This window comes from Euleptes europaea, chromosome 1 (assembly GCF_029931775.1).
Source record: "Euleptes europaea isolate rEulEur1 chromosome 1, rEulEur1.hap1, whole genome shotgun sequence".
NCBI classification, from domain to species: Eukaryota; Metazoa; Chordata; class Lepidosauria; order Squamata; family Sphaerodactylidae; genus Euleptes; species Euleptes europaea.
Window position 1 is genome coordinate 113,564,534 of NC_079312.1, and position 25,295 is coordinate 113,589,828.

Below are 25,295 nucleotides of genomic sequence, written 5' to 3' on the forward strand. Positions count from 1 at the left end.
AAACCCAAATGTTTAGCGTGAGAGAGATTCTACACCTTGTTGGGGATGCTTCTGCTCCCATGTTGCCACCCTAAACTGTCTCTCAAAGGAGTTATAACCTCGGTTTAAACAAGTTAATGAGAAAAGTTTCTCGTGAAGCCAAATCCATCACGCTTCACAAATAATGGCCCTTGGCATGTACGTAGCAGATCCCAGCAAGAAGGGAAGGGGTCTCTGCTCTCCCTCAGAGGCTGGTCGCTGTCTCTAGCTTGCGTTCGTGAAAGAAGCGATGGAGAGGGCGCTTGATAGGAGCATCTTTCCGGGCAAAGAAGCTCAGCAGGGACTGGGCGCTTCTCTGGGACGGGTCATCTTCACTGTCATCCCTGGAGAGGAAGGCAAAGCGGTGGTGGGAAATGAGGGACCCGGGTTCAGTAATCTCTCACGCTCCTGTCATTATTGTGCCACATCCCACCTTGGCTCCAGTGGAGAACCGCACTGACTTATCGGGGATTCCAACCTCTCCCGCTTGCCTCAGCCACTGACCTTCACTGATAGCCAAGATAGGAAACAGGTGCTTTGGCATCCAGCCCTTCTCGCCTCAAGGAGATACCACTGGGTTTCTGCTCCCCACCCCCTAAGTCAAGGGAAAGTAGCATGGCTGCCCCCTCAAGCTCTTTTCAGGGCCGCTCGCATGCCTGCCAAGGTCAGTCTGAAAAGAAGGGGGTGATGCGGCTTGCAGCTTTTTAGCGCAAGTGGGGGAGCTGCCTGGATGAAGGCGCTGGCCTTCCCAAGAGCAGTGGGAACCAGGGAGGAGAGTCAGGACTGTCCTCTGGCACTAAGCCTGGACTCTGTGGGACTTGACCCATGCCAGGTCATCAGTGGCTAGACAGCAAGGCACAGAGGGGCCTAGCAAGGCAAACCACCCCATCAGATGGGTAATATGGTGAGACCAAAGCCCTTCCTACTCAGAGCAAATAAATATTTATTATTGATTTACTTCATTTATATCTCGTCTTTCTCCCCAACTAGGGACCCAAAGTAGCTTAACATCATTCTCTTCTCCATTTTCTCTTCACAACCACCCTGTGAGGGAGGTTAGACTGAGTGTGTGCCCAAGGTCACCCAACCAGCTTCCATGGATTCAAACCAGGGTCTCCCAGATCCTAGGCTGAAGTTTTAACCACTACACCATGCTGACTTGATTGAAGAAAAATAACCTCACAGGTGAGCAGGTCTGCTGTGTGTCTTAAATCATTACCCCTCCCCACAGCTCCTCCAAGAAGAGTTGGTTTTTATACCCCGCTTTTCTCTACCTTTAAGAGTCTCAGAGCAGCTTACAATCACCTTTCCTTCCCCTCTCCACAACAGACACCTTGTGAGGTACGTGGGGCTGAGAGAACTGTGACTAGCCCAAGGTCACTGCCAATCACACTGAGGACACCACTGTGCCATATACTTCCTGCCCGTAACTCTCAGATCAACCTACCAGCAGACAGGCACAGCTTTGCTCTCCAGGATGGTCTGAGCGGTACTCCAGCTGAATCGTACAAATTGTGGGTAACCAAAGACAGGGTCCAGATTTTGTGCAAGCCACTCTTTAGTCTTGGGATCTAAAGGGCGGGAAGAAAAGATGGATGGCCAGGATTCCTGGGACACGAGCATTCAAGGGTCCCCTTGCTGCCAAGAACAGGTCTCAGGCAGGACTCTCGGGTTCCTTGTGCCACCTCTGGGAGGGAAAAAGCGCAATGGGGATAGCAGATGGCAAACCAGGCTATCTCGAAGTTTGTCCCCAAGTTCTTGCATTTGCTGTTTGCATTTCTTACACATCAATTTTACACATCAATTTCTTACACATCAATTTAGAGCGTCATCTAAATTTCAGGGACAGGAGGTGCTGTGCTGAGATGGAGGTGTCAAGGCCACCCCAGGGCATTTTGTGAGCAGCGGACAGAAGAGCCACCCACACTAACAGGGCTGAGAGACAAAGCAGAGAACATTTAACAGCTGATAGGATAAAGAAGAACAGTTGTTTTTTATATGCCGACTTTCTCTACCACTTAAGGAAGAATCAAACCGGCTTACACTCACCTCCCCTTCCCCTCCCCACAACAGACACCCTGTGAGGTAGGTGGGGCTGAGAGAGCTCTAAGAGAGCTGTGACTGGCCCAAGGTCACCCAGCTGGCTGCATGTGGAGGAGTGGGGAAACCAACCCAGTTTTCCAGATTAGTGTCTGCCGCTCATGTGGAGGAGTGGGGAATCAAACCCAGTTCTCCAGATTAGAGTCCGCCACTCATGTGGAGGAGTGAGGAATCAAACCCGTTCTCCAGATCAGAGTCCACCACTCCAAACCACTGCTCTTAACCACTACACCACCCTGACTCTCAACACCACACTGTTGTAGCGGAAAGGCCCATATTATGTGGGGGCAGGGAACCCCTTAACCCAAGAATAAAAATATAACAAAACATAGTAAGCTACTACCAAGATAACATTTGAGCTTGTTCATTTAAATGAAACACCGCCTCTGTGGGGTCATTTAACCCACCCCCCAGCAGCTAAACAGAAAGGCTGAAGGTTACCATTGGGATAGCCAGAGCCATAATCCAATGCAGCATCTTCCAGATCCTCCACAAATTTCCAGTTTTTTACAGCCCTGTCCCTGGCCACCTATAGAGCATGAGAAATAAGAACATAAGAATTATCATCCTGAAATCCGACCTCCTCAGTCCAGCATTCTGTCTCCATCAGGGGCTAGCCTCTAGATACCCTTGGATTTTGGTGGTGATAGCCATCGTGTGTGTGTGTGTGCGTGTAAAGTGCCGTCAAGTCGCAGCCGACTTATGGCGACCCCTTATGGGGTTTTCAAGGCAAGAGACTAACAGAGGTGGTTTGCCAGTGCCTTCCTCTGCATAGCAACCCTGGACTTCCTTGGTGGTCTCCCATCCAAATACTAACCAGGGCCGACCCTGCTTAGCTTCTGAGATCTGATGAGATCAGGCTAGCCTGGGCCATCCAGGTCAGGGCAGCCATCCTCTAGCATCTGGTAAATCAGAGGCATTTACCCTCTGAGCATGGAGGTTCCACTTAGATGTAACAGCTAACTGAGCAATGGCAGTTTCATAATCAGATGGAGCACCCCTACAGATCCCCAAGCACTCAGAGAGCAAGGAGGGCAGGCAGCTGTTCCTGTTGGCAGCAGAGGGTAGGACTTGCAATAATGGGTTTAAATTGCGGGAAGAAAGGTAATGGCTGGATATTAGGGGGAAATTTTTTACAGTAAGAGTTGTTCGACAGTGGAATCTGCTACCTAGGGAGGTGGTGAGCTCCCCCTCACTGGCGGTCTTTAAGCAGAGACTGGACAAGCACTTGTCAGGGATGCTCTCGGCTGATCCTGCATTGAGCAGGAGTATTGGACTAGATGGCCTCTTTGACTCCTTCCAACTCTGATTCTGAGGAACAAAGGGATTCCAAGCCAGGCACTCACTTTGGCACAGATGCTGGCAGCGCTGACAACGGGGAAGAGGGAGTCTGCCTTGGCTCTCACAGTGACCTCCAGTCCCGGGAACTGGCGTTTTAGTTTCTCTTGGTATTTTTCTGCTGGCCCCACTGTATCCACAAAGACCTGAAGGAGGAAGGGAAACATGTTGAGTTTGGAAGAGGAAATATTCTTGTGACTTTCCACAGGCGCGTAGGTGCTGGGGTGGCTCACCTCTGCAACCTGAACCCCTGAGTCCAAGGCATGCTGGATCAGGCCGATGGCTGTGTCGTGTGAAAGCGCGTTCAGGTTGTACTTCGCTCTGCAAGGAGAAAGGAGTGGTGCTAACTCAAAAAGATTTTAACTGTGAAAAAGGGATGCTGGAAAAGGAGAGGGGACTTTTATCAGGACCTGGTTGTCCCAGGCAGGAGAAAGCGGAAGCCACCTTTCCCAGACTACTATCAGCAGTAGCTTTACATGCAAAAAATATTGAAAATCAAGATTTGTCCTAGATTCAAGAAGTACGTTATTAAATATTTTGCCAGACAATATGCCAAAAATATATTAATGAATTATTTAAATATATGGTGACAGCAGCAAGAGTGGAGTATGCAAGAAAGTGGAAAGCAGAAGATGACCCAGATGTAACTGAATGGACAAATAAAGTAGCAGAATATGCAACCATGGCTAAGTTAACATCTTTAGTGAATAACAGATCAACCTCTGACTTTTATGAAAAATGGAAAGTGTTTCTTGAATATATAGGTGTTAACTGATAACAATAATAGAATGTTAAAATTTAAAGAAATACATAATTGAATATGCAATAATAACACTCAAAGAAGGTATAATAGAACAGAAGTTATAGAGTAAGTTCCTTTATAATGTAAGAATTTGATGTGTATGTTCATATGTTGGTGTTTTGTAATATTCATTTGGAAAATAAAAAACTTCAAAAACAACAACAATAGCTTTACTGTTTGCACAGTGAAGCACCAGGAATTCAAATTACTTGGCAATGATGTTTGGAGGTCTGTAATGTGCCACAGACAGTTAATAGAGGAAAAGAGAACACACATGAGTAAGCACAGGTCTGAAGGATGAAGGGGAATGAAGGAGGGAAGGGGTAGAAGGGAAACACACGGCAAAGCTGCCTCTCATTTAAGGAAGTTCAGCCTTGACGGCCACCTAGCCTTTCTGATAATCACCAGAATATGATGGGAGGCCTCAACAGTAGCTTCCTTCTATTCCCAGATATAGACTGCTCACAACACACACAGCTTTGGCAGTATTTCACAACGGCCCAAAAGGGCAGATCATTGCAGTGTAATCCTAAACAGCATCATCCCTGTCAAAGACCATTAACATCAATGGCTTTTAGAAGGTTGCAACTCTGCTTAGGACTGTGCTGTAAAGCTAGCAAAGTGGCTCCCAACACAGTGACATGTTTTCTGATTAGGGGAACGAGCCTGCAGGATCGTCAGTCTTGCATGCTCTCTTCACACACTGCTTAACTGAAAAAGACTTTCATGTAGTTTCTTTTCTTCCCTACCAACCTGTATTTCAAGCTCGTTTGTAAGGAAGAGAACAAACTATAGTCTGTGATTTGGATGTGACCGCATAGGATGGTTTCCTGTGAAAGCAGACAAGTTTCATTATCAAATTGTCCATGAGGGGAGAGGAAGCACGAGCCCAACAATCTTCTCCCCTTGTTCCCCGAACAAATTATGATGGTTTGTCATTAAATATGACTCATGCTAATTGACCGTTGCAGTCATCTGTTCTGGAATCTGATCTACATGAGATCCATTTCCAGGAAGATGCTAAACTGGCCCAGCCTTCTGTTTCTTGGGGGGAAACGTTCATGGAATGACACACAGTGGCTTGTTACTCCATCAAATGGCCAGACGGCTTTATCCCCGCCCTGCTCACCGCTGCTGCATGCTAGTTGAGATGAAGTTGGGGGAGAGAATATGCAGGGCCCAACCTACAAAATCCTTGGCTGCATTCAGTTGCTCAAAGAGCTGCTCCCGCTGAACCTCAGTCAGGGTCTTGGAGTCTGAAAGGGAGAAAGAAGCAAGGGGAAAACCAACTCAGAGAGATGCAGACTCTAAAGAGGTGCCACAGGGCCTATTAGATGCTTGATTTTATCATTGAGTATATTAACATAGTTAACACTTTGAAAAGATTTAAAATACAGATGAATACACATGAACACATGAAGCTGCCTTATACTGAATCAGACCCTTGGTCCATCAAATTCAGTATTGTCTATTCAGACCAGCAGAGCTCTTCGGGGGGGGGGGGGCATGTCTCAGGCAGAGGTCCAGGATTGAACCTGGGACCTTCTGCATGCCAAGCAGATTCTCTACCTCTGAGCCACGGCCCCTCCCCAATAAGAAAATATACAATAAGAAAATATAGTTTTGATGGGGTGACAAGATATTTTAAAATGTAATTGACAGCAAACTTAGATTTAAACAAGGCACACTTGATTGTATGTTCTGTAATGTCTGCTATGTATGTTAGTGACATAGTATGTTTATGTATTATTTTAATATAAAATAAAAACATTTAAAAACAAAGAAGTGCCATAGGGCAGTGTTCAGTGGAAACTCTTTCGCAGTGGAAGTGGAGGCAATTCCTGTCCAGATCCCACGTCACGCTTTGCTATCATTACATTACAATCCCAGCCATGCGTTCCCTTCTTTACCTGCTACTTTCAGGGTCTCTAGATCCCCTTGCCGGGTCACAGGACAGTAACATATTCCGTACACCATGGGACCTGGGAAGAAAAGAGAAGTCCACACAGCCCACGCACTCTTCATTTCTCCTACTACAGAATACAGATAATACAGGCCTATCTCACAGGTTTGCTATAAACTCACTAGATAATATATACGAGTCGCCTTAAACACTCTCAATGCACAAAAAATTGACAGGGATTATGATAGCCATAGCACAAAGGTGGCCTTTCAACAGGGATTCTTTCAGCAAAGACTCTCCTCCAGCAGTGATCTCAGCGTCTCCCACTGAGCCACCCTCTTTGACAGATTCTGAGGTTGGGACTCAACCAAGATATAAAAATAAGAGAACCTGACAGGATATCATCTCGGATCCACATCTATCATTATTAAGGGGTTTTCAAGAGTAAAATGCAAACATGTTATATAAAAAACCTGACACTCTCCCTTGTTTTTATTGCAAGATCAGAAATTGGCTAGGAAAAGAAAATGACAAGCCTTTGTGTTTATTCCTCAAACAAGACAGTGTGGTATGAAGCACTGATAGAGAAGTTAACTTTTCTTTTACAATGCATGAAAGATTGCTCACTGTCTTAGTAAAATTCGCTAAATATAGTCAACGTTCTTGTTACATGATGATAAAAGTCCTGGTATTGTTAGACCTACTTCAGGGTGATTCCCCCCCTCCCCCCACTGATACTGTTACTAGGGAACTGGAAACATCAAGTGCCTCAAAGGCTCCCCCCTTAATTAAAATTATGGTTATATACGTAGTGTTGTATTTTGTATGATTTACTTAACGATGGGTTAATACTTCTGTTTACTGGCTTGCAGGTATAGCGTTCTTTGTAACAAATGGCCTGAATTCATTTTTTTGTGTTTAGGTTTTTTTATTTTTTATCTTGGTTTTATCTGGAAACTCCTAATTAAATTAAAAACGTACCAGGCAGGCTTAGAGACACAGCTGCCAACAGGGTTTAGAGGGGGAAAAGATGCCCTGTCTCTTTAACAGAGGCTTAATGGGATGATATATACCAGGTGATTCACTTCCCTGCCTTGTAAAGCTTCAGTTGCTATTGCCACAGGTTAAATTGCTTTTAATGGAACAGGACATTTTACTCCAAACCTGTTGGCTGGCCTACAAAGGGAGAGACAGAACAGAAATGGGGGTGGGATAATTCAGGCATAATGGTACAAAATTGGGACAGCAAGATTAAGAACAAAACCGGCATGGTAGTTATTATATCCCTGATCTTTAATCTCTTTGCAATTTCTTTTTAACTCATGCTCACTAGCATCATGAGAGGTTATTCATTGCCACTCTCATTGTAAAGATTAGGAACTGATTCTTGTAGGTTATCCGGGCTGTGTAACCGTGGTCTTGGAATTTTCTTTCCTGACGTTTCGCCAGCAGCTGTGGCAGGCATCTTCAGAGGAGTAACACTGAAGGACAGTGTCTCTCAGTGGCAAGTGTGTAGGAAGAGTCAGAGATGGGTTGAGTTTGAGCTGAGTACTGTCCTGCCGAAGTAATGTGCTAAGTAATGTGTAAGACTTACAGGACAATGATTAGCACATTATTTCGGCAGGACAGTACTCAGCTCAAACTCAACCCATCTCTGACTCTTCCTACACACTTGACACTGAGAGACACTGTCCTTCAGTGTTACTCCTCTGAAGATGCCTGCCACAGCTGCTGGCGAAACGTCAGGAAAGAAAATTCCAAGACCACAGTTACACAGCCCGGATAACCTACAAGAACCAATGAACTCTGACCGTGAAAGCCTTCGACAATATTAGGAACTGAGTTTGATATTTATGCATGCGAGGTTTTGCCTTGGATTTGCCCGTTCTCTAGATGCACATTTTCCCTTCTACTGAATCAGACTCTTGGTTCATCAAAGTCAGTATTGTCTACTCATACTGGCAGCGGCTCTCCAGGGCCTCAGGCAGAGGGCTTTCACATCACCTATTGCCTGGTCCTTTTATCTGGAGATGCTGGGGATTGAACCTGGGGCCTTCTGCATGCCAAGCAGAGGCTACATATACCATTGAGCCATGGCTTCTCAAAACTCTGAATGGGGGCTTATTGAGAATTTGGATGGGGAAAAATGTGCATCTAGAGAGTGGCGAATCCAAGGCAAAGCCTCCCATGAATAAATCGCCTGAGAAAGAGGACCCCTCCCAAGACCACACGGGGAGATCCATACAGTGCCCTGTATCCTAAGAAGAAAGCGCAAGATTCACAAGTGGTGCGATGCCTTTGCTGCTCTGGGAGTCCAGATTCAATATTGGCCATTTATGCACGGGAGGTTTTGCCTTGGATTTGCCGCTCTCTAGATGCACCTTTCCCCCATCCAAATTCTCAAAACTCAACAATAAGCCCCCATGCAGAGTTCTGAGAATCCAGATGGGGAAAATGTACATCTAGAGAGCGGCAAGTCCAAGGCAAAATCTCCCGTGCATATATGACTATTGCTACCCCCCTAAATAGGGTTGCCAACTGCCAGGTAGTTAGCAAATACAAAATAGCAGAAAAACAAGCATTCAATAAATACAAAGTGTGTCTTTGTTCAATTTAGGCATATAGTTAACACACAATTATATAATCATTGTCTGTGCAATATTATAATTGTATGTTAACTATATGCCTAAATTGAACAAAGTCATACTTTGCATTTATTGAATGCTTGTTTTTCTGCTATTTTGTATTTGCTAACTAACTGTATAGCAGGCTAACCTTTATTTACCTACCACCAACTGCCAGGTAGTAGCAGGAGATCTGCTAATTCAACTGATCTCCAGCCGATAGAGATCAGATCACCTGGGAAAAAATGGCCGCTTTGGCCATTGGACTCCATGGCACTGAAGTCCCTCCCCTCCCCAAACCCCGCCCTCCTCAGGCTCCGCCCCCAAAACCTCCCGCCGGTGGCGAAGAGGGACCTGGCAACCCTCCCCCTAAAGGCCCAATGAGTCTCCCCTCTCCTCAGGATAATCAAGCCCCTACCCAACACGGGGCCCCGGCCTGCCTCGTCAATGCCGAGGCTGCAGGGCTCGGTCCGGCAAGCGGGAGGCACCGCCGACCCCAACAAGCGATTCGCCGCATTGTCCCGTTCGAACGCGCTCAGGTCCATAGTGGCGCGCGCGCGCCCTGGGAAGCGCCGGAGAAACCTGAAGCAGGAAACAAGCGCGCGCAGCAAGAGTCTTGAGTGCACAGCCTTCTGGGGATTGTAGTTCGCTGTAAGAGCTGGGCTCCAGCCCTGATAAGTAGCTATCAACGTGCATTGGGTAAAACAAAAAAGAAAAGAAAAAGTTGCTGGAGATTCCATCAATTAATTATACTATGTTATGGCAAGGAGAAAATATCCCTGTTTCGGTTTCGGACTCTTGAAAAGCACTGGGAGAAAACTCGAAGCGCAGGTCCTGGTTCGCGTACATTTTAACTGGAGATGCTGCGGATGAGTTTACAGCTATAGCATAAAGCGCTTCAGAGGATACACGGTTTATCATGACGGCCATTTATTCGTGGAAGGGTTTGCCACTCTCGAGATGCACATTTCCCCCATCCAAATTCCCCAAACTCAACGGCACGGGAAGTTTTGCCTTGGATTTGCCGCTCTACAGTGTTAGGTTATTAATTAATACTGCTACCATTCAGAGGGATGGGATCGTGGTTATGGCTTATTGAAAGTAAAGTGCAGTCACACACACGCACAAAAGAAGCAAAGTCGTTTGCCCCTTAATACCCAACATAAAGACGTACATTTCCCCCCATCCGAATTCTCAAAACTCTGCATGGGGGCTTAATTGTTGAGTTTTGAGAATGTGGAGGGGGGGGGAAGTGCATCTAAGCGGCAAAACCTCCCATGCATAAATGGCAGATGGTTACTCGTGTCAGCAGCGAATACAGGAGTCGTGTGTTTTCATGCGGAATTGCCGGTTCTCCCTAGCAAAGCTCCCCTGGCTTTAAAATCCAACAGGCGTTATCTTCCCTCCACCCCCGGCATGCAGGTACATTAGATGCCACCTGCACCGTCCGCCCCAGCCTGTCACGTTACTGGTAAAAGCAGTTTTCTCAGTGGGTAGCCGTGTTAGTCTGTTTGCAGTAGTAGAAAAGGGCAAGAGTAGCACCTTCAAGACTCACAAAAACATTTTCTGGCAGGGTATGAGCTTTCGCTGAAGTAGGTCTAACAATAGCAGGACTTTTATCATCATGTAACAAGAACGTTGACTATATTTAGCGAATTTTACTAAGACAGTGAGCAATCTTTCATGCATTGTAAAAGAAAAGTTAACTTCTCTATCAGTGCTTCATACCACACTGTCTTGTTTGAGGAGTAAACACAAAAGCTTGTCATTTTCTTTTCCTAGCTCATACCCTGCCAGAAAATGTTTTTGTGAGTCTTGAAGGTGCTACTGGACTCTGGCCCTTTTCTACGTAACTGGTAAGAGCAGTGTATGGGGGTGGGAGGGAAGGCGGCGCAATCGTTCCTTCGGGTCCAGCACGTGCATGATGTTGAAAGAAGGCTGGGACCGGGTCGCCATCTTTGTTCCTGGCAGACGGGGAATCCAGCCAGGGAGCCTCTCCCGGCGCGAGCGCGGGGGAAAAGCGACGGCGCAGGTTGCCCCGGCTGAATGAAAAGGCGGCGCGAGGCTCGCCTGCGAGCGCGCGGGGAGCCGCGGAGACGCCGGAGCGGCGCTCCTCGGTCCCCACCCGCGCCCCAACGAGGGAGGCGAGGCGAGGCAGCAGGGCACACGCGCCGCCGGTCGGAGCGGTACGACCGGGTCGACGCGCCGCCCTGGCGCCTCCCAACGCCCCGCCCACTCCCCGGCGGCTGCCTATAAAGCGCGGCGGCGCCCCCTGCAGGCGCCACGCCTCCGCGTTCGACCAGGGGACCGCTGCGCTCCGGACCGCTGCTTGACCAAGGTGCGCGGACGGGTGGGTCGGACGGGCTTTATGCACGCGGGGGGAGGTTTGTGGCGGACGGGCCCGGGAGCGCTTTGCTGCCGGCTCCAGCTCGTGGGGAATGCATGCTTTGGGAAGAGGCGGCTCTCCTGCGGCGGGAAGGATTTCGGCCCCGTGGTCTTCGCATTGGTGCCTTTTGAAGAACAAAAGGGCCGTTTGTGCGCGGGAGGTTTTGCCTCGGGTTTCCCCCCTCTGAATTCTCCAAACTCCGCACGGGGGCTTATTGTTGAGTTTTAAGCATCCGGATGGTGCAGCTCGAGAGCGGCAGACCCAAGGCGAAACCCTCCCGTGCGGGGCCGGATTGAGGTTTGATGAGGCCCTAAGCTATGGAAGGTGATGGGGCCCTTTATGTGTCCCGCTGTCCTTTGTCGACAACAAATTGGCGCTGTTTTTTGTGTTGAATATATGCTATATGGCAATTTATGGACCTAATCGGTGTCTAAAGCCATTTGCACGTAACAAAATACGTATTTTCATCAAAGTAACTGTTGAACTGAAATACAATTAAGAAGTATATCAGTAGTGAAATAATTATAAAGCTCTAACTTAAAATGATTTTTTATTCGTAACAAACTTAATAATGCAAACACATTGGCATTTGGCAAAAACAAACGTTTTGGGGGGGCCCAAGAGAGTGGGGCCCTGAGCTTATCGCTTGTTTCGCTTATACGTAAATCCGGCACTGCTCCCATGCACAAATGGCCAATGTCTGTAAAATCCACCGAAAACGGGTGGTGGAAGAAGCGCTTTTAGTCGGTTATCTTGTGATCCGTTTGTAGCTGCCTTTTCTCCTTCTCCCGGAGGCGCTGTGCATGCTTCCCATTCTGTGCTCCTTAGCAGCAGGACTCTCCTTTGTGTTATGGGCAACTGGGGGAGGGGGTGGGGCAGCCAAGGTTGGTTTCTTACTTTTCAACTCCAGGGGTCGTGGTCGGCCTCTCTCTCCTTCTACATAACACCAGGCACCATCTCATACATTTTCTGGGCTTGAGCATCCTTTCTGGGGAAGCAAGCAGCTCTGTAAACCGAGATTCCAAACCCGGGGGTCCCATGACAGGACCATGCCAAAAAAACAAAAAGTAATATTGCCTGAAAATCACACAGGGGGCCTACTAAAAAAAGTGAGTTAATTCATGGTCGGGTGAGCAGCAGCTGATACAGTTCTGACTAGGGAGAAAGGGAACAAGGTGAAAGTCTTCTACTGGGGAGGGGCTGTGGCTCACGGGTAGAGCATCCGCTTGGCGGGCAGAAGGCCCCAGGTTCAACCCCCCCCCCGCATCTCCAGTTAAAGGGAGCAGGCAAGTAGGTGATGCGAAAGACCTCCGCCTGAGACCCTGGAGAGCCGCTGCCGGTCAGAGTAGTCAATACTGACTTTGATGGACCGTGGGTCTGATTCAGTAGACGGCAGCTTCATGTGTTCAGTACTCCCAAGAGGTCTATAAAAATTGAGAATGGATGATAAGAGCCTGCTCCATTTTACTAGGGTTGCCGTTCAGCCTTTCTAGCTCAGTTTGCCTAATGGGGGGAGTAGAATTCCAAGCCTCTAGTTCCGTTCCCATGGGGTGCACAACGACCTGGTTTAAGCAAATGGTGATGGTGTGGTCCATTCTGCATGCAACCCAGTTCACCTGACCATTTCTGAAGTCAGAAAGAACCCTTACCTACCTAGTTCATGGAATGGTACCTATCTTGTAATATTTATTTAACCTGTGGTACAGCTTTCTTCCTTTTTTTAAAGCAAGACCCTCTGTAATGAGAGACTCTATAATGAAGCATATTCTCTTAAAATGAGCTAATAAGGTGAGGACCCTGGCTTTAACATCTGCAGCTGTGCCTTAGCTTTAATTGAGGCTGTACTGTAAATTAGTTACTGATAATACTTAGGTCTTGTCTTGGTATTGGAGAAAGGTGAATATTGCTTCTCCCCCTTCCCCCATCTCTCTGGATTCTTCATCTCTCTCTGGATTCAGCGTTGTTGAGATCCCATTTTTAATTGTGGCTGTTGCTGCTTATTTTGTTGCTTTACCCCGTTTTGTATAAACATGAGGCAGGTAATGGTAAACCACCTCTGAATGTTTCTTGCCTTGAAAACCCCACCTGGGGTCTCTATAAGTCAGCTCTGACTTGACAGCAAAAAAACAACAACCCACTACATTGTGTGTGCATTTAATGAGCGAGGGGATTTGTTGTGAGGAACCAAAATGATGTGGAAATGGGTTGAATTAACTTTAAAGGAGAAGTAAAATTGAGCTGTTAGGGGATATTCAGCAGCATCCCTTGGAACAGCTGAAAATCCTTTATCTCACTATTGGGTATCTTCCTGCATATCTCAGGGGTCTACCTGGATCTATTTCTAGGCAGGCTCTGTCCCACCCCTATTTCTGTTTCTTCATGAGGAACAACATACCAAGCTGTCCTGTGCAGAGATCTGACATGGGGCACTCTCACACAACCTTAATAATGCACTTTCAATGCACTTTAACAATTGTTTGCAAGTGGATTTTGCTGTTCACATGGTCAAATGCAATTGCAAAGTGCATTGAAAGTGCATCATTAAGGATGTGTGAGCATCCTAGATGTCCTGGTGTCATATTTGTCATTGAAGTTACTATGCCCCTGATCCCCTGTTGCTATAATATTCACATACAGTCACAGCACCGTGACCCCCATCTGAATCAGGGTTGTGGTGCTGGGACAGTTTGTTCCCCCAGGGGGGACGACAAACTACCCCAGTATCACAACCCTGATTCAGATGGAGGTCAGGGTGTTGTTGTATCTGTGTATATTAAAGCATTGGGGTCATTCATCTGTTTCCCATAACAGTCTTATTAGGCCCGTGCTGGGGAATGAAACCGAAGATGGTAGAACAAATTGCACAATTTCAGACTGCAGGCAACAAATCATGGAAGATTACACTTTGGAATGCTTCCCTGTATTTAAAAACTCCCTGCAGATTAAAAAAAAAACAGGTTTCACCCCCTCTTTTCTTGATGTGCTTTCTCTGTTGCACTGGTTTTCCATTTGCATGGGGTTATTAGTATGAAGAAGGGATGTTCCAAGTTAGAATTCACCGCCAGCAGTCTCAAGTGGTGCAGTCCATTCTTAATACCTCTGTATTGGGCCAGCGTGGTGTAGTGGTGAAGAGCGGTGGACTCTAATCTGGAGAACCAGGTTTGATTCCCCACTCCTCCACGTGAGCAGCGGAGGCTAATCTGGTGAACTGGGTTGGTTTCCCAGCTCCTACACGTGAAGCTAGCTGGGTGACATTGGGCTAGTCACAGCTCTCTCAGCCTCACCTACCTCACAGGGTGTCTGTGGTGGGGAGGGGAAGGGAAGGTGATTGTAAGCCGGTTTGATTCTCCCTTAAGTGGTAGAAAAAGTCGGTATATAAAAACTAACTCTTCTTCTACTTGGCTTTGCCACCTCAGATTTACGGCCTGGTTAACACATGCATAAGAATACCTGCTGGTGATGCAATTACTTTCTGTGCCCTGTGTCACTAGAATGATGGCGACAAATGTACCATCATCCCAGTGTGGTGTAGTGGTGACTAGTGTCTGGGAGACCCAGGTTCGAATCCCTACTTATGCCGTGGAAGCTTGCTGAGTGACCCTGGGCCAGTCACACACTCAGCCAAACCTACCTCACAGGGTTGTTGTGAGGAAAAAATGGAGGAGAAGAGAATGGCGTAAGAAGCTTTGGGTCCCCGTTGGGGAGAAAGGCCTGGTATAAATGAATTATATGAGTAAATAATTGTTATAATTGGCCCATTTTGTCAATACTGAGTCAAATACTTTCCTATAGCTACAATCTACTCTGGCTTGCCATGGAACATATAAAAGATGGCATATATCTCTCCTTGAAAAAATGGTAAATTTCAGCTTGATTGCTGGCTGTTCCTCCCATGTAAGAATATGTCAAGTTGACCCAAAGTAGTGGACGAGAAGAATTTTCTTGATTTGCCTTCACATGCTTTAGAAATGCTTTCTGTCTGCTATGGGATTGGTTATAGAAAATAAGCTGTGTACTTATCCCCCAGCATAACGGAAAGAAGCTACCTACTAAGTGATTAATGTCCATCAATGTTGATCACTGATGTTCTGAATCCAGGTATGGCAATAACTTGCAGCATCCTGGTTCCATTGCTGGCAGTTTGTTGCCGTTCTGCCTGTGTCACAACACTAACCTCCCCATTTGCACTCAGGTTCAAATCTCCACTCTTCCACAGAAGCTTCCTGGGTGACCTTGGGCTGGTTGCGTACTCTCGGCCTCACCTACCTCGCTGGATTGTTGTGAGGATAAAATGGAGGAGGTGGGAATGATGTGAGCCAGTTTAGATCCTCATTGAGGAAGAAAAGTGTAGTATAAATGAAGGAAATAAATAATTTTCTTTAAAGAAGCTTGGGTTTTCATTTCAGAAAGTGATGCATCTACATCGCTGTGCCCACACATGCTCCCCATTTCAGTGTCTTATGCCAAAAGGTGGGGGGGGCACTCAAGTGAATGTATCTTCACTTCTGCAAAATTTTAGCGAACTAGAGCCAGCGTGGTGTAGTGGTTAAGAGCAGTGGTTTGGCACGGCGGACGCTGATCTGGAGAACCAGGTTGGTTTCCCCACTCCTCCACATGAAGCCAGCTGGGTGACCTTGGGCTAGACACAGCTCTATTAAGAGCTCTGTCAGCCCCACCTACCACACAGGGTGTCTGTTGTGGAGAGAGGAAGGGAAGGTGATTGTAAGCTGGTTTGAGTCTCCCTTAAGTGGTAGAGAAAGTCAGCGTATAAAAACCAACTCTTCTAGGTGAATGGGCACCCAGGTAAAACTGTGTGAAGTTGCTATAAAGAAATCTGATGGGGAAGAAATTGCATCAGACCTTGGTTTGGGACAGTTGTGGGAAAGCTTGTGTGTGTAACGAGGCACAAAATCTTGCCCAAAGAAATGGGAAAGTGCCGTTTAAATGGTGGAGGATCATTGTGCTAAACCTTTCGTCTGATCTCCCTCATTAAGATGCTCCCCATGAGAACCAAGATTATAATTTTCAGGCTAATTGAAATAGCCTTTAGGAAAAAGCAGGCTACCACCAAAATAACGTGCTAGCTTGCCTGTGGGGGTTACCGCACTTTGTATTCCCAGAAATGTATTAAGAGTTTGAAAATGTTATAAAAAACATCGCTTTAAAAGGGTTTTTGGATACCACGGCTAATAAATGGTTGGAAGACATCTTCACAGCTGAAGGGGCCAAACAAAGTGCGAACAGTATTTTTTATAACCTTTTCAAACTTAATACATCGCTGGGAATACAAGTGCGGTAACCTTCTGCTGAAGGCTCTTTTTTCTGTATCAATTAAGTCCTAATTTAAATTGTGAATAGCAACGATATTAATTACCGTATATGCTCTGAAGGATCATTACTGATTTTTGTTCTGTTTAAAAAAAAAAAGGCTGCTTGCAACCAGAAGCTGTATGATTCAGCACAGAAATGAAAGGGCTACTTGATGTAGCATTTCCCATGGATTGCTTTCATTCAACAGATTATACTCCATATCTCATTTGACTGACTCTCATGTGACTGAGGATTTATGCAGGGTCAGTGGAGGCTGTTTTTTTCCTCTGAAGAAATCACTTATCAGCTTTTTAAACTTCTAGTTAATTCTGGTGTTGGTAAAAAGCTGTAGGCTCAGATAGTCCGATGTGAATCCTTAAGGTAAGAAAAGGAAAATCGGGTAGGCAGCTACAGCCGATTTAATGGTAGCTGCACATCCAATCCTATAATTCTCTTTAGATTGTGATTTTATCAGGCTGTAAGATCAAAAACTTTGCATTTTGCTTACAGACCGAGCAGCATTTTGTTTAAAAACACTGAACCTTGGAATATAGCCAGAAAACATAAAATAAATACGTTGATAAGGAGCCACAATTCCAGTAAAAGTCCAAGGGAGTTCTATACATAAAGGCTGGTTTGAAGACTAAGATACTGTGGGTAGGGGGACGACCCTATAGGAACTGTGGAATGGTACAACCTCAAATCCCCAAGCCATTCTTCTGTTTCAATTGGAGCCTGTAGATATTTCCACTTTCTTGCATATTTTAGTAGAGCATCATCTAAATTGGGTAACAATTAATATATTTAGCAATGGTTCCAGATGACTGACCAACCGCCTCTTAGAATTCGAAAATGTTTCACTTCCCTTTAATAAATTGCTCATTATAGCTCTAATTTGAAAACACGAAGGCAATTGTTCCCTCGGTTTTATGAAGTTTCATCATAAGTGAAGACCTGTTGCTGTTCTCACAATGCCTGTACATTGCCTAATTCATTGATTTTGCAAACAGTACAGGCAATAAGAAGGGAAAAAATGATTGTTGAAGGCAAATGTCAAGAGGGAAAGACCAAAACTGCGGGGGCTGTTAGCTTGGTACTCATTAAAGTGAAGTAGTATTTGTTATTGTGTGTGTGTAAAGCGCCGTCAAGTCACAGCCAACTTATGGCGACCCCTTTTTGGGGTTTTCATGGCAAGAGATTAACAGAGGTGGTTTGTCAGTGCCTTCCTCTGCACAGCAACCCTGGACTTCCTTGGTGGTCTCCCATCCAAATACTAACCAGGGCTGACCCTGCTTAGCTTCTGAGATCTGACGAGATCAGGCTAGCCTGGGCCATCCAGGTCAGGGTAGAATTTATTATTACAGTAGTATATTGCAATGCCTGTTCTCCAAACCAAATTAGATCTTTCAGTTTCTGGCCTTGCTTAATGAGGGTTCCAACAATATTTTGTCGCCCACTGAGAGTGCGTGATTGGCCCATGGTCACCCAGTGAACTTCATAGCAGAGTGGGGGACTATGAGTCTCAAATCACTATACCATGCTGGCTCTAGTAGCTCATGACCACTGAGGAAGACCGTTGTTGAAACACGTTTGGTCTTTTACTCATGTTTATAAATAAAGGGGTATTCTGTATTTATACATGTACACTATTCTTACTATTTCTGCTTTTGAAATGTATATAGGTTTTGGGGGGTGATAAATCCATGCGGTCAGGAATACGTTTCAGAGTGTTTTCCCATTTAACTTAAAGAATGTTGTATGTATATATGGTATTGTTTCTCTGCAGTTCTTTGCTTCTTGGCTGTAGCAGCCCTGCTAAACATTGCACTGTTTACGGTTTCAGAAAATGTCTTCTGGTAAAGCTCGCATTGGGAAGTCAGCTCCAGATTTCAGTGCCATAGCAGTGGTGGATGGAGCCTTCAAGGAATTAAAGTTGTCAGACTACAGAGGTAAAAAGCTGCTGTTTTCTGTTGTCTTACAGCATGTTAATTGTCATTTCAGCATTGTAAGCTGCCTTGAGTTTGTAGAAAGACAGGGTGTAAATGTAGCGGCCGCCCTCCTCCATGTCAGAGAAGGAATAGAATCTGAGGTAGGGATATGGAGGCCCTGCAGAAAAAAAGTTCCTCTCCCCCCCCCAGTGACTTTTCCCCATTTTTTCTGATTGACAAATTGGAAGATTTCGGGGAAGCCCAGGGTGGGGTGGGGGGACCTATGCATGTAGTTGAGTGAAATGTCCCAAAATAAGGTGCATCAACTTGTAGCTTAATCATGCCATAGTACTGGGTGTGTACCAGCTTCCTTTGTATAAAATGAAGGGTTTTATACTCTTAAATTTCATTACTATACCAATTAATACAATTCTAAATGGTAACTAAGTTACAAATGATCCTTTTTAAGTTGGACCAGCAAAATACATCTAGGTTTTATAGGGAAGTATTGCACAACTATTCCCCCCCGCCATCCCCCAAACAACCAGTTTCTCCCCCCGCTCCCCGCTTTAATATTTCTGGAAACTCTACATCTGTAGCCTGGGGCTACTAAGAGCTTTCCTCTGCCTCCTATTGCATTCTGGGTTTGGGGCGCATGAGCACCAAGAGTATTCCAAGTGTCAATCAGAAATCTCTAGTCTCCAATCACCGTGGTTTACACAGTGTCTAATGTATATGTTCTGTTCTGATGAGGTACAGATGAGGCAGTGGATTTGCCATAGTCGGGGCATTTCTGAATGTACTGCGTGTAGAATATCCTTCTGCGTAAATACGAATACCTCCCTGAGAGAAGCTAGGCAGGTTTGGCTTCTGGATCAAAGGACTTGGGACTTTTTCTGATTAATGTCCGATTTCACTCAGGTAAATACTTGGTTTTCTTCTTCTACCCACTGGATTTCACCTTTGTCTGTCCAACGGAGATCACAACCTTTAGCGACCGAGTTGAAGAGTTCCGCAAGATCAACTGTGAGGTGATTGCTGCCTCTGTCGACTCCCAGTTCACCCACCTGGCTTGGTGAGGCTTCTAGCAACCAAATGTTGGTATATGTGTCCATCACGCTGGAGGCTGATGCCAAAGGCTGGTTAGGAAAATGAGGGTCAGGAACAAACTGCGAGCACTTGCACATCCTGAAGAGGATGGTTGTCTGGTCTAGTAGACTCAGGAAGATCTCTAGGTGCGTTTATTTGATATGGCCTCTGGTTTTGTATATCCATAAACAAGAAAGCATAGTATACTCTAGAGCTGGATTTCAGTCTCCTTGGCCATTGGGGTGTATCTTGTGTGACATTACGGATGGGAGAGGAGCATCTTCTCTGAACAACCTTGCTACTAGACTCTCCCTTTTAGTTTCCATGTAACCCCCCCCAACCTAACCACTGTTGAAAAGCAAGGATTCTCTTAATGTGTGTTAGAAAGCCCTAACTTGGCAAGCATGAATAACCAATGGCTGAAAGCTGCATGTTCTGCAGAGAAAGTTTAGGCCCTGTTTAGACAGGAGACTGGAGTTGGTGCCTCAGTCACAAGTGATGTCCGTGGATCTAACCCTGGGAGGCAACGAGACCAGAGTCAGTGGCTAGAAGGGCGTGGAGATCCTCCACCAATCTTATCTAGAAAAGCCTGCCTGTTGGTGCTTGATCAACTGTCTTTTTTGTCACAGGCAGAGCAGTTGGGGCCTAACTAACGTTCTGCACTAAATGAGGGTGGAGAATAACCTTTTCATCCTTGGGGTAGAGAAACAAGTTGTAATGGATCAAGAAAACAGCCATTTGTCTGCCTTGGGCAAACGTTTTAGTGAGGGAAGGTTGCCTGGCACCTGTACCAGCTCTCCTTCAATCCGGGAATCTTCCAATGTTAAACAGTGATTTTTCTTTTATAGGATCAATATCCCAAGAAAGGAGGGGGGCTTGGGTCCCACAAGCATCCCACTTGTGGCTGACATCAATCACAGTATTGCCAAGGACTATGGAGTACTCAAGGAGGAGGATGGCATCGCATACAGGTAGGAAGGCCTTAAGGCCTAATCCTAATTGAAGGATTAGGTTATGGCCAATAGTGCTTTGATTGGTATGAACCTCTTTTCAGTGGCAAAAGAGCAGGCTGGCTGATTCAAAATCATTGTTTAAAGCTTGTCTGCAATTCTGCAAATCTCACAGTCTTCTTGTAAGGGTTTATTTGGCCAGAGTTGCTCCATGCCTAACTTTTTTTTTTCTCACCAGCATGGCCAATCCAGCAGATCCCAGCCAATCCAAACAGTGGTAACATGGCCAAGAGAAGCTGTTCAGTGTTGAGTTGGCGCAGAATTTTGTCCTTAGTTTTACTAGAAGCAGTTGGTCATCTCTGAGAACCTACTTGAGTCTGCCTCTCCCCTTAGCCTTGCCCAGTTCTTCCCAGTCCTTTAATTTGCAATGTTCATACCTTCCAATATTCAAAACTTCCACAGTCTAAATTTGCCCTTGGTGTACATAAGAAAAGCCCTGCTGGATCAGACCAAGGCCCATCAAGTCCAGCAGTCTGTTCACACAGTGGCCAACCAGGTGCCTCTAGGAAGCCACAAACAAGACGACTGCAGCAGCACCATCCTGCCTGTGTTCCACAGCACCTAATACAATGGGCATGCTAAAGGCAGTGAAAAGAGAGAGGCCAGGCATAGACTCTAAGATCCAGTGATGTGTAAGGCTCCCCCTTGTTTGCCAAATTCTTGTCCCCTTGGAAGAGCACTGAATTAATTATCTGTCATTTCTCCTCTTACTCCAGGGGTCTGTTCATCATTGATGACAAAGGCATTGTGCGGCAGATCACAGTAAATGATCTTCCTGTGGGACGCTCGGTAGACGAGACACTGCGCTTGGTGCAGGCCTTCCAGTTCACAGACCAGCATGGTGAAGGTAAGGGGCAGGACCTGAGATAACTTGGGGCAGGCCTCTATAGTCCCAATGTAGGGGAAGGTCAGGTGTGTATCTATGAAGTAGCCCTGCTTTATCATTGCTCTTGGGAGTCTTCAGAAACATTGCTTTCTTCTGTTTAGAGCTACACGTGGTGCCCTTATCTTCTGCTCATACCATTATGAGCAGCTAGAGATGATTTTAAGAAAACACAAGCTATTAGGGAGCCAGTATGTAGCATTTAGAGAAAGTATGGCTATATGTAAAGGGAATGAAGTCCATCAACTATAGTCCCTAAATTGGACAAAGGCCAAGTCTACATACTATACCTGTGTAAAAATCCTTATGAAATGGCCAACTGAAATCCTTCTAGAAGAATGCTGTGGACTCATAAGTCTTAGCGTTTTAAGTTTGTGGTCAATTTGAACATTTGGCCTAATCCTCCTTTTTTTCTGCCTGTGGGAGACATGCGCGCACAGAATTCAACACCACTTACCCAGCACTTAGATCTAAGGTGTGTAGCAGCACATCCCTCTTGCCCTGGCCATATGGCCAACATTGCCTTGACCTTCCAGGGCAAAGAGGCTTTACTATAAATTGGCTTAGCCCAATATAATACACGACAAACCTAAGATTGGTGGTGAGGAACCTTTTTTTGTAGGTTACAGTGCTGAAAGAGTGAGGTGAGACCCACGTTACTCCGTCTCGGCTACAATCTACAGCTTGCATAGCACTGGTGTTCCTCCATGGCAAGTGTGCTTTTGCCTTCAGTAGAAGGGAGGCAAAGTGAAGCCTGAAGATAATTTGCCATCCATGACTGCACATGATTAACTCTTAACAGATAAAAGATTTAGAGGTGGGGCTGCCTAGACCCACCCAGCCTAGGGTCTGTCTGTCTTTTTTTTTCAAATGGATAAACAAAACATACAGAGATACGCATCAGATTCTTACATTATACTGGAACTTTATAGTTTCAATTTGATTATATAAACTTTAGATTATTATGTTTTCATATTTTACAATATTTTTGCTTAAATTCTTACATTCTATTTTTTATTAACAGCTAAGTGACCAAAGATTTTTTTTCCATTTATCATAAAACTCAGAGATTGATCAGTTGAGCGCTAAAGATGTTAGTTTAGCCATAGTTGCATATTCTGCTACTTTATTTGCCTATTCAGCTGTATCTGGATAATCTGCTTTTCCCTTTCTTGCGTACTCCACTCTTTGCTGCTGTCAGAGTCAGTCTGTCTTGTGCTTGGTAGCTAGTTCAAATGTATTATTTCCTTCAGGATTTTCTTTCTTTTTCTTTCCCCCTGTTCTTAGACAAGGTCTTGAACAATAAAACCATAAATCTTAAATAAGACCCATCTCTAAAAACACCTCCTTTTGACTCTTCTCTGCGGCCTCCAAAAAACGAGCAACAAAATAAGTATGGTGAGGGTCAGAGTCCTCTAAGAGGAACTGAAATACTCTGAAGGGACTTTTACTTCTAAAGAGCTGCACAGAAGGGGAAACTCTGCCAGATCTAGTTTAAAGAATTTCCCCTTCTCTTCAAGGTACAAGGAGCTTCTAGCCAGCCTGTATCCCTCCTGGGCTCTGCATCTCACAGTACTTGGGGAATTCTTATGCCAATCTGATTCTTCCTGTTGCTGCCACCCACGTATTTCTATGTATTGCCTCTTAATCTCTCAGCTAGTCTTCCTGCCCACTATACCGTCCTCTCCTCCATCAGTAGCATATGGCTTGTCCTGCCCTTGGGTACTATGAAGCTTTGCTACAGATTCTTTCTCTTCAATTCCTTCCTGTCTTCCCTGCCATTTTTTTGAGCCTGTCTCTTCCTCTGTTTCATGTTTTTTTCCCACCATTGTTTCTTCCTCTGTTTCATGTTTTTTTCCCACCATTTTCTCTTGGCTTCCCTACTTCCGTAAAGCTTGACCTTGCTTTTGCCAAATCAGCTCCACCCCCCGCCAATTTGTCTTCAGTGTCTATCATCCAAACCGATAATGAACATTGAATGACATTGGTCAACTTGGCTAGTGTGCTGTAGTGATTAGTATTAGATCAGGATCTGGGAGAAAGAGGCTCAGGATCTCCCTCTTCATCCATAGACCTCACCAGGTGACCCTTGGGCCGCTCTCTCTCTCAGCGTAACCTACCTCATAGGGTGGTTGCGATGATAAAACCAAGAATGGAGAACCGTGTATTTCACCCTGAGCTCCTTGAAGGAAGGAAGAGTAGGATATAAACGTTCAGCAGAGGCTGCTGCCAGAAAAACCCCATTGGCACATTACAGTATGACTTCACAAGTTCACAAGGTTGGAAGAGACCACAAGGGCCATCCAGTCCAACCCCCTGCCATGCAGGGGGTTGCCAGAGTCTGGCAGAGCAATGAAAAAGCGGAGTGGCTGCTATAAAATATCTACTAGTTAATGGATACACGTGACAGGCATGGATTCAGCTAAGCAAGTGTAGGGACCAACAAACCATTCCAATAGTTAATAAGAGTTTCTGTTTTCTGAGGAGTACTGGCCAGAAACTCCAGTACACAGTCTTACATTGCACTTGGGGAAAGAGATTGGTCTGGTGGGTTGAAGTACTAGAGATATTCTGCTTAGGCTGCTCCGTAGATTGCGGTTGAATTCAGGCAGCCTGTAAGATGTAATGCATTCCTCTTGCTGTTCTGGGGGGGGAGGGGGGTCCTGTCTACTTGCCCTAGGTTTGCATTCTCGCATGCTGAAGCTTGGGGATTTTAGGTCACTCACTTGAACATTTCCTCTTTGCTCTTCCGACAGTGTGCCCAGCTGGCTGGCAACCTGGTGGTGACACAATCAAGCCCACCGTGAAGGACAGCAAGGAATACTTTGCCAAGCAGCAATAGGCCTCTTATCTTGCCTGTCCACTGAGCTACTGAGAGAATCTGTTCAAATGTGAAAAGGGTATTTGATACTGAATCTTCCACTCCAGCATCTAGAAGAAGCATCGTGCTGGGGGGGCTGAGCTACGAAAGTCTCCCACGAGTAGTTCGTAGAACTAGCTTGAATGTAAGTCTGGATAGGGAATTTGATGTTCATGCCTCCAATAAACACATTGGTCAAAACAAGCCTTGTGGCAGTGCTGGACTCTTCTACTACTAGTTAAATGTTTGGCTCACCTTGAGGTGCAGGGTAGCCCTGGGTTTAACTTCTCTGCCTGTGTTATCTAGTGGTTGGTGCTGTCAGTGTGATGAATTCTAGTAGAACTTTAAGGTTCTCTAGAGTTAAAATTTCTTTTTTTCCCCCCAAGATATTTTATTAATATTTTAAACAAGGAAAAGAAACATGCATACATTTACAGTCACACAGATTATAGTCCTTCGGGGAGTTAAAATTTCTTGTACACCTCAAAGGGAAACCTGGTATAAGACATTAAGTGATGCATGAAGTTTTGTTGAACTTTGCTGTTGGCACTGAGGGCACAAGAGACCTGGCGGGATGTTATGTGACCAGCTTCTGATGCTTGCTTCTGAGGCAGATTTGATGAGGGCACAGGCATGGGCAAATGGTTACGCCTGCTGAGGAGGAAAATGATGTCTGAAGCAGGAATGCTTTCCTGCAGGATGGCTGTCAGCTCACTGCATAGCATAAGAACATAAGTAAGGCCATGTTGGATCAGACCAAGATCAAGTCCAGCAGTCTGTTCACACAGTGGCCAACCAGGTGCCTCTAGGAAGCCCACAAACAAGACAACTGCAGCAGCATTATCCTGCCTGTGTTCCGCAGCACCCAGTATATTAGGCATGCTCCTCTGATCCTGGAGATAATAGGTATACATCATGACTAGTATCCATTTTGACAAGTAGCCATAAATAGCCCTATCCTCCCTGAACATGTCCACTCCCCTCTTAAAGCATTCCAAGTTGGCAGCCATCACCACATCCTGGGGCAGGGAGTTCCACAATTCA

General features: G+C 45.7%; 2 protein-coding genes across 2 annotated transcripts; one reads left to right on the forward strand and one right to left on the reverse strand.

The window, feature by feature from the left end:
* Positions 1-223: 223 nt before the first annotated feature.
* Positions 224-9,330, reverse strand: RNASEH2A (ribonuclease H2 subunit A). Its single transcript, XM_056862358.1, has 8 exons — positions 9,204-9,330; positions 6,169-6,240; positions 5,388-5,514; positions 3,690-3,777; positions 3,465-3,602; positions 2,560-2,647; positions 1,466-1,589; positions 224-362 (listed from the first exon to the last, which is right to left on the reverse strand). The coding sequence occupies exons 1-8, from the start codon at positions 9,328-9,330 to the stop codon at positions 224-226; spliced, it is 903 nt and encodes a 300-aa protein (XP_056718336.1).
* Positions 9,331-18,313: 8,983 nt separating this feature from the next.
* PRDX2 (peroxiredoxin 2) lies at positions 18,314-24,324 on the forward strand. Its single transcript, XM_056851230.1, has 5 exons — positions 18,314-18,430; positions 19,331-19,484; positions 20,347-20,469; positions 21,225-21,355; positions 24,148-24,324. The coding sequence occupies exons 1-5, from the start codon at positions 18,328-18,330 to the stop codon at positions 24,231-24,233; spliced, it is 597 nt and encodes a 198-aa protein (XP_056707208.1). The 5' UTR covers positions 18,314-18,327; the 3' UTR covers positions 24,234-24,324.
* The last annotated feature ends 971 nt before the right edge of the window (positions 24,325-25,295 follow it).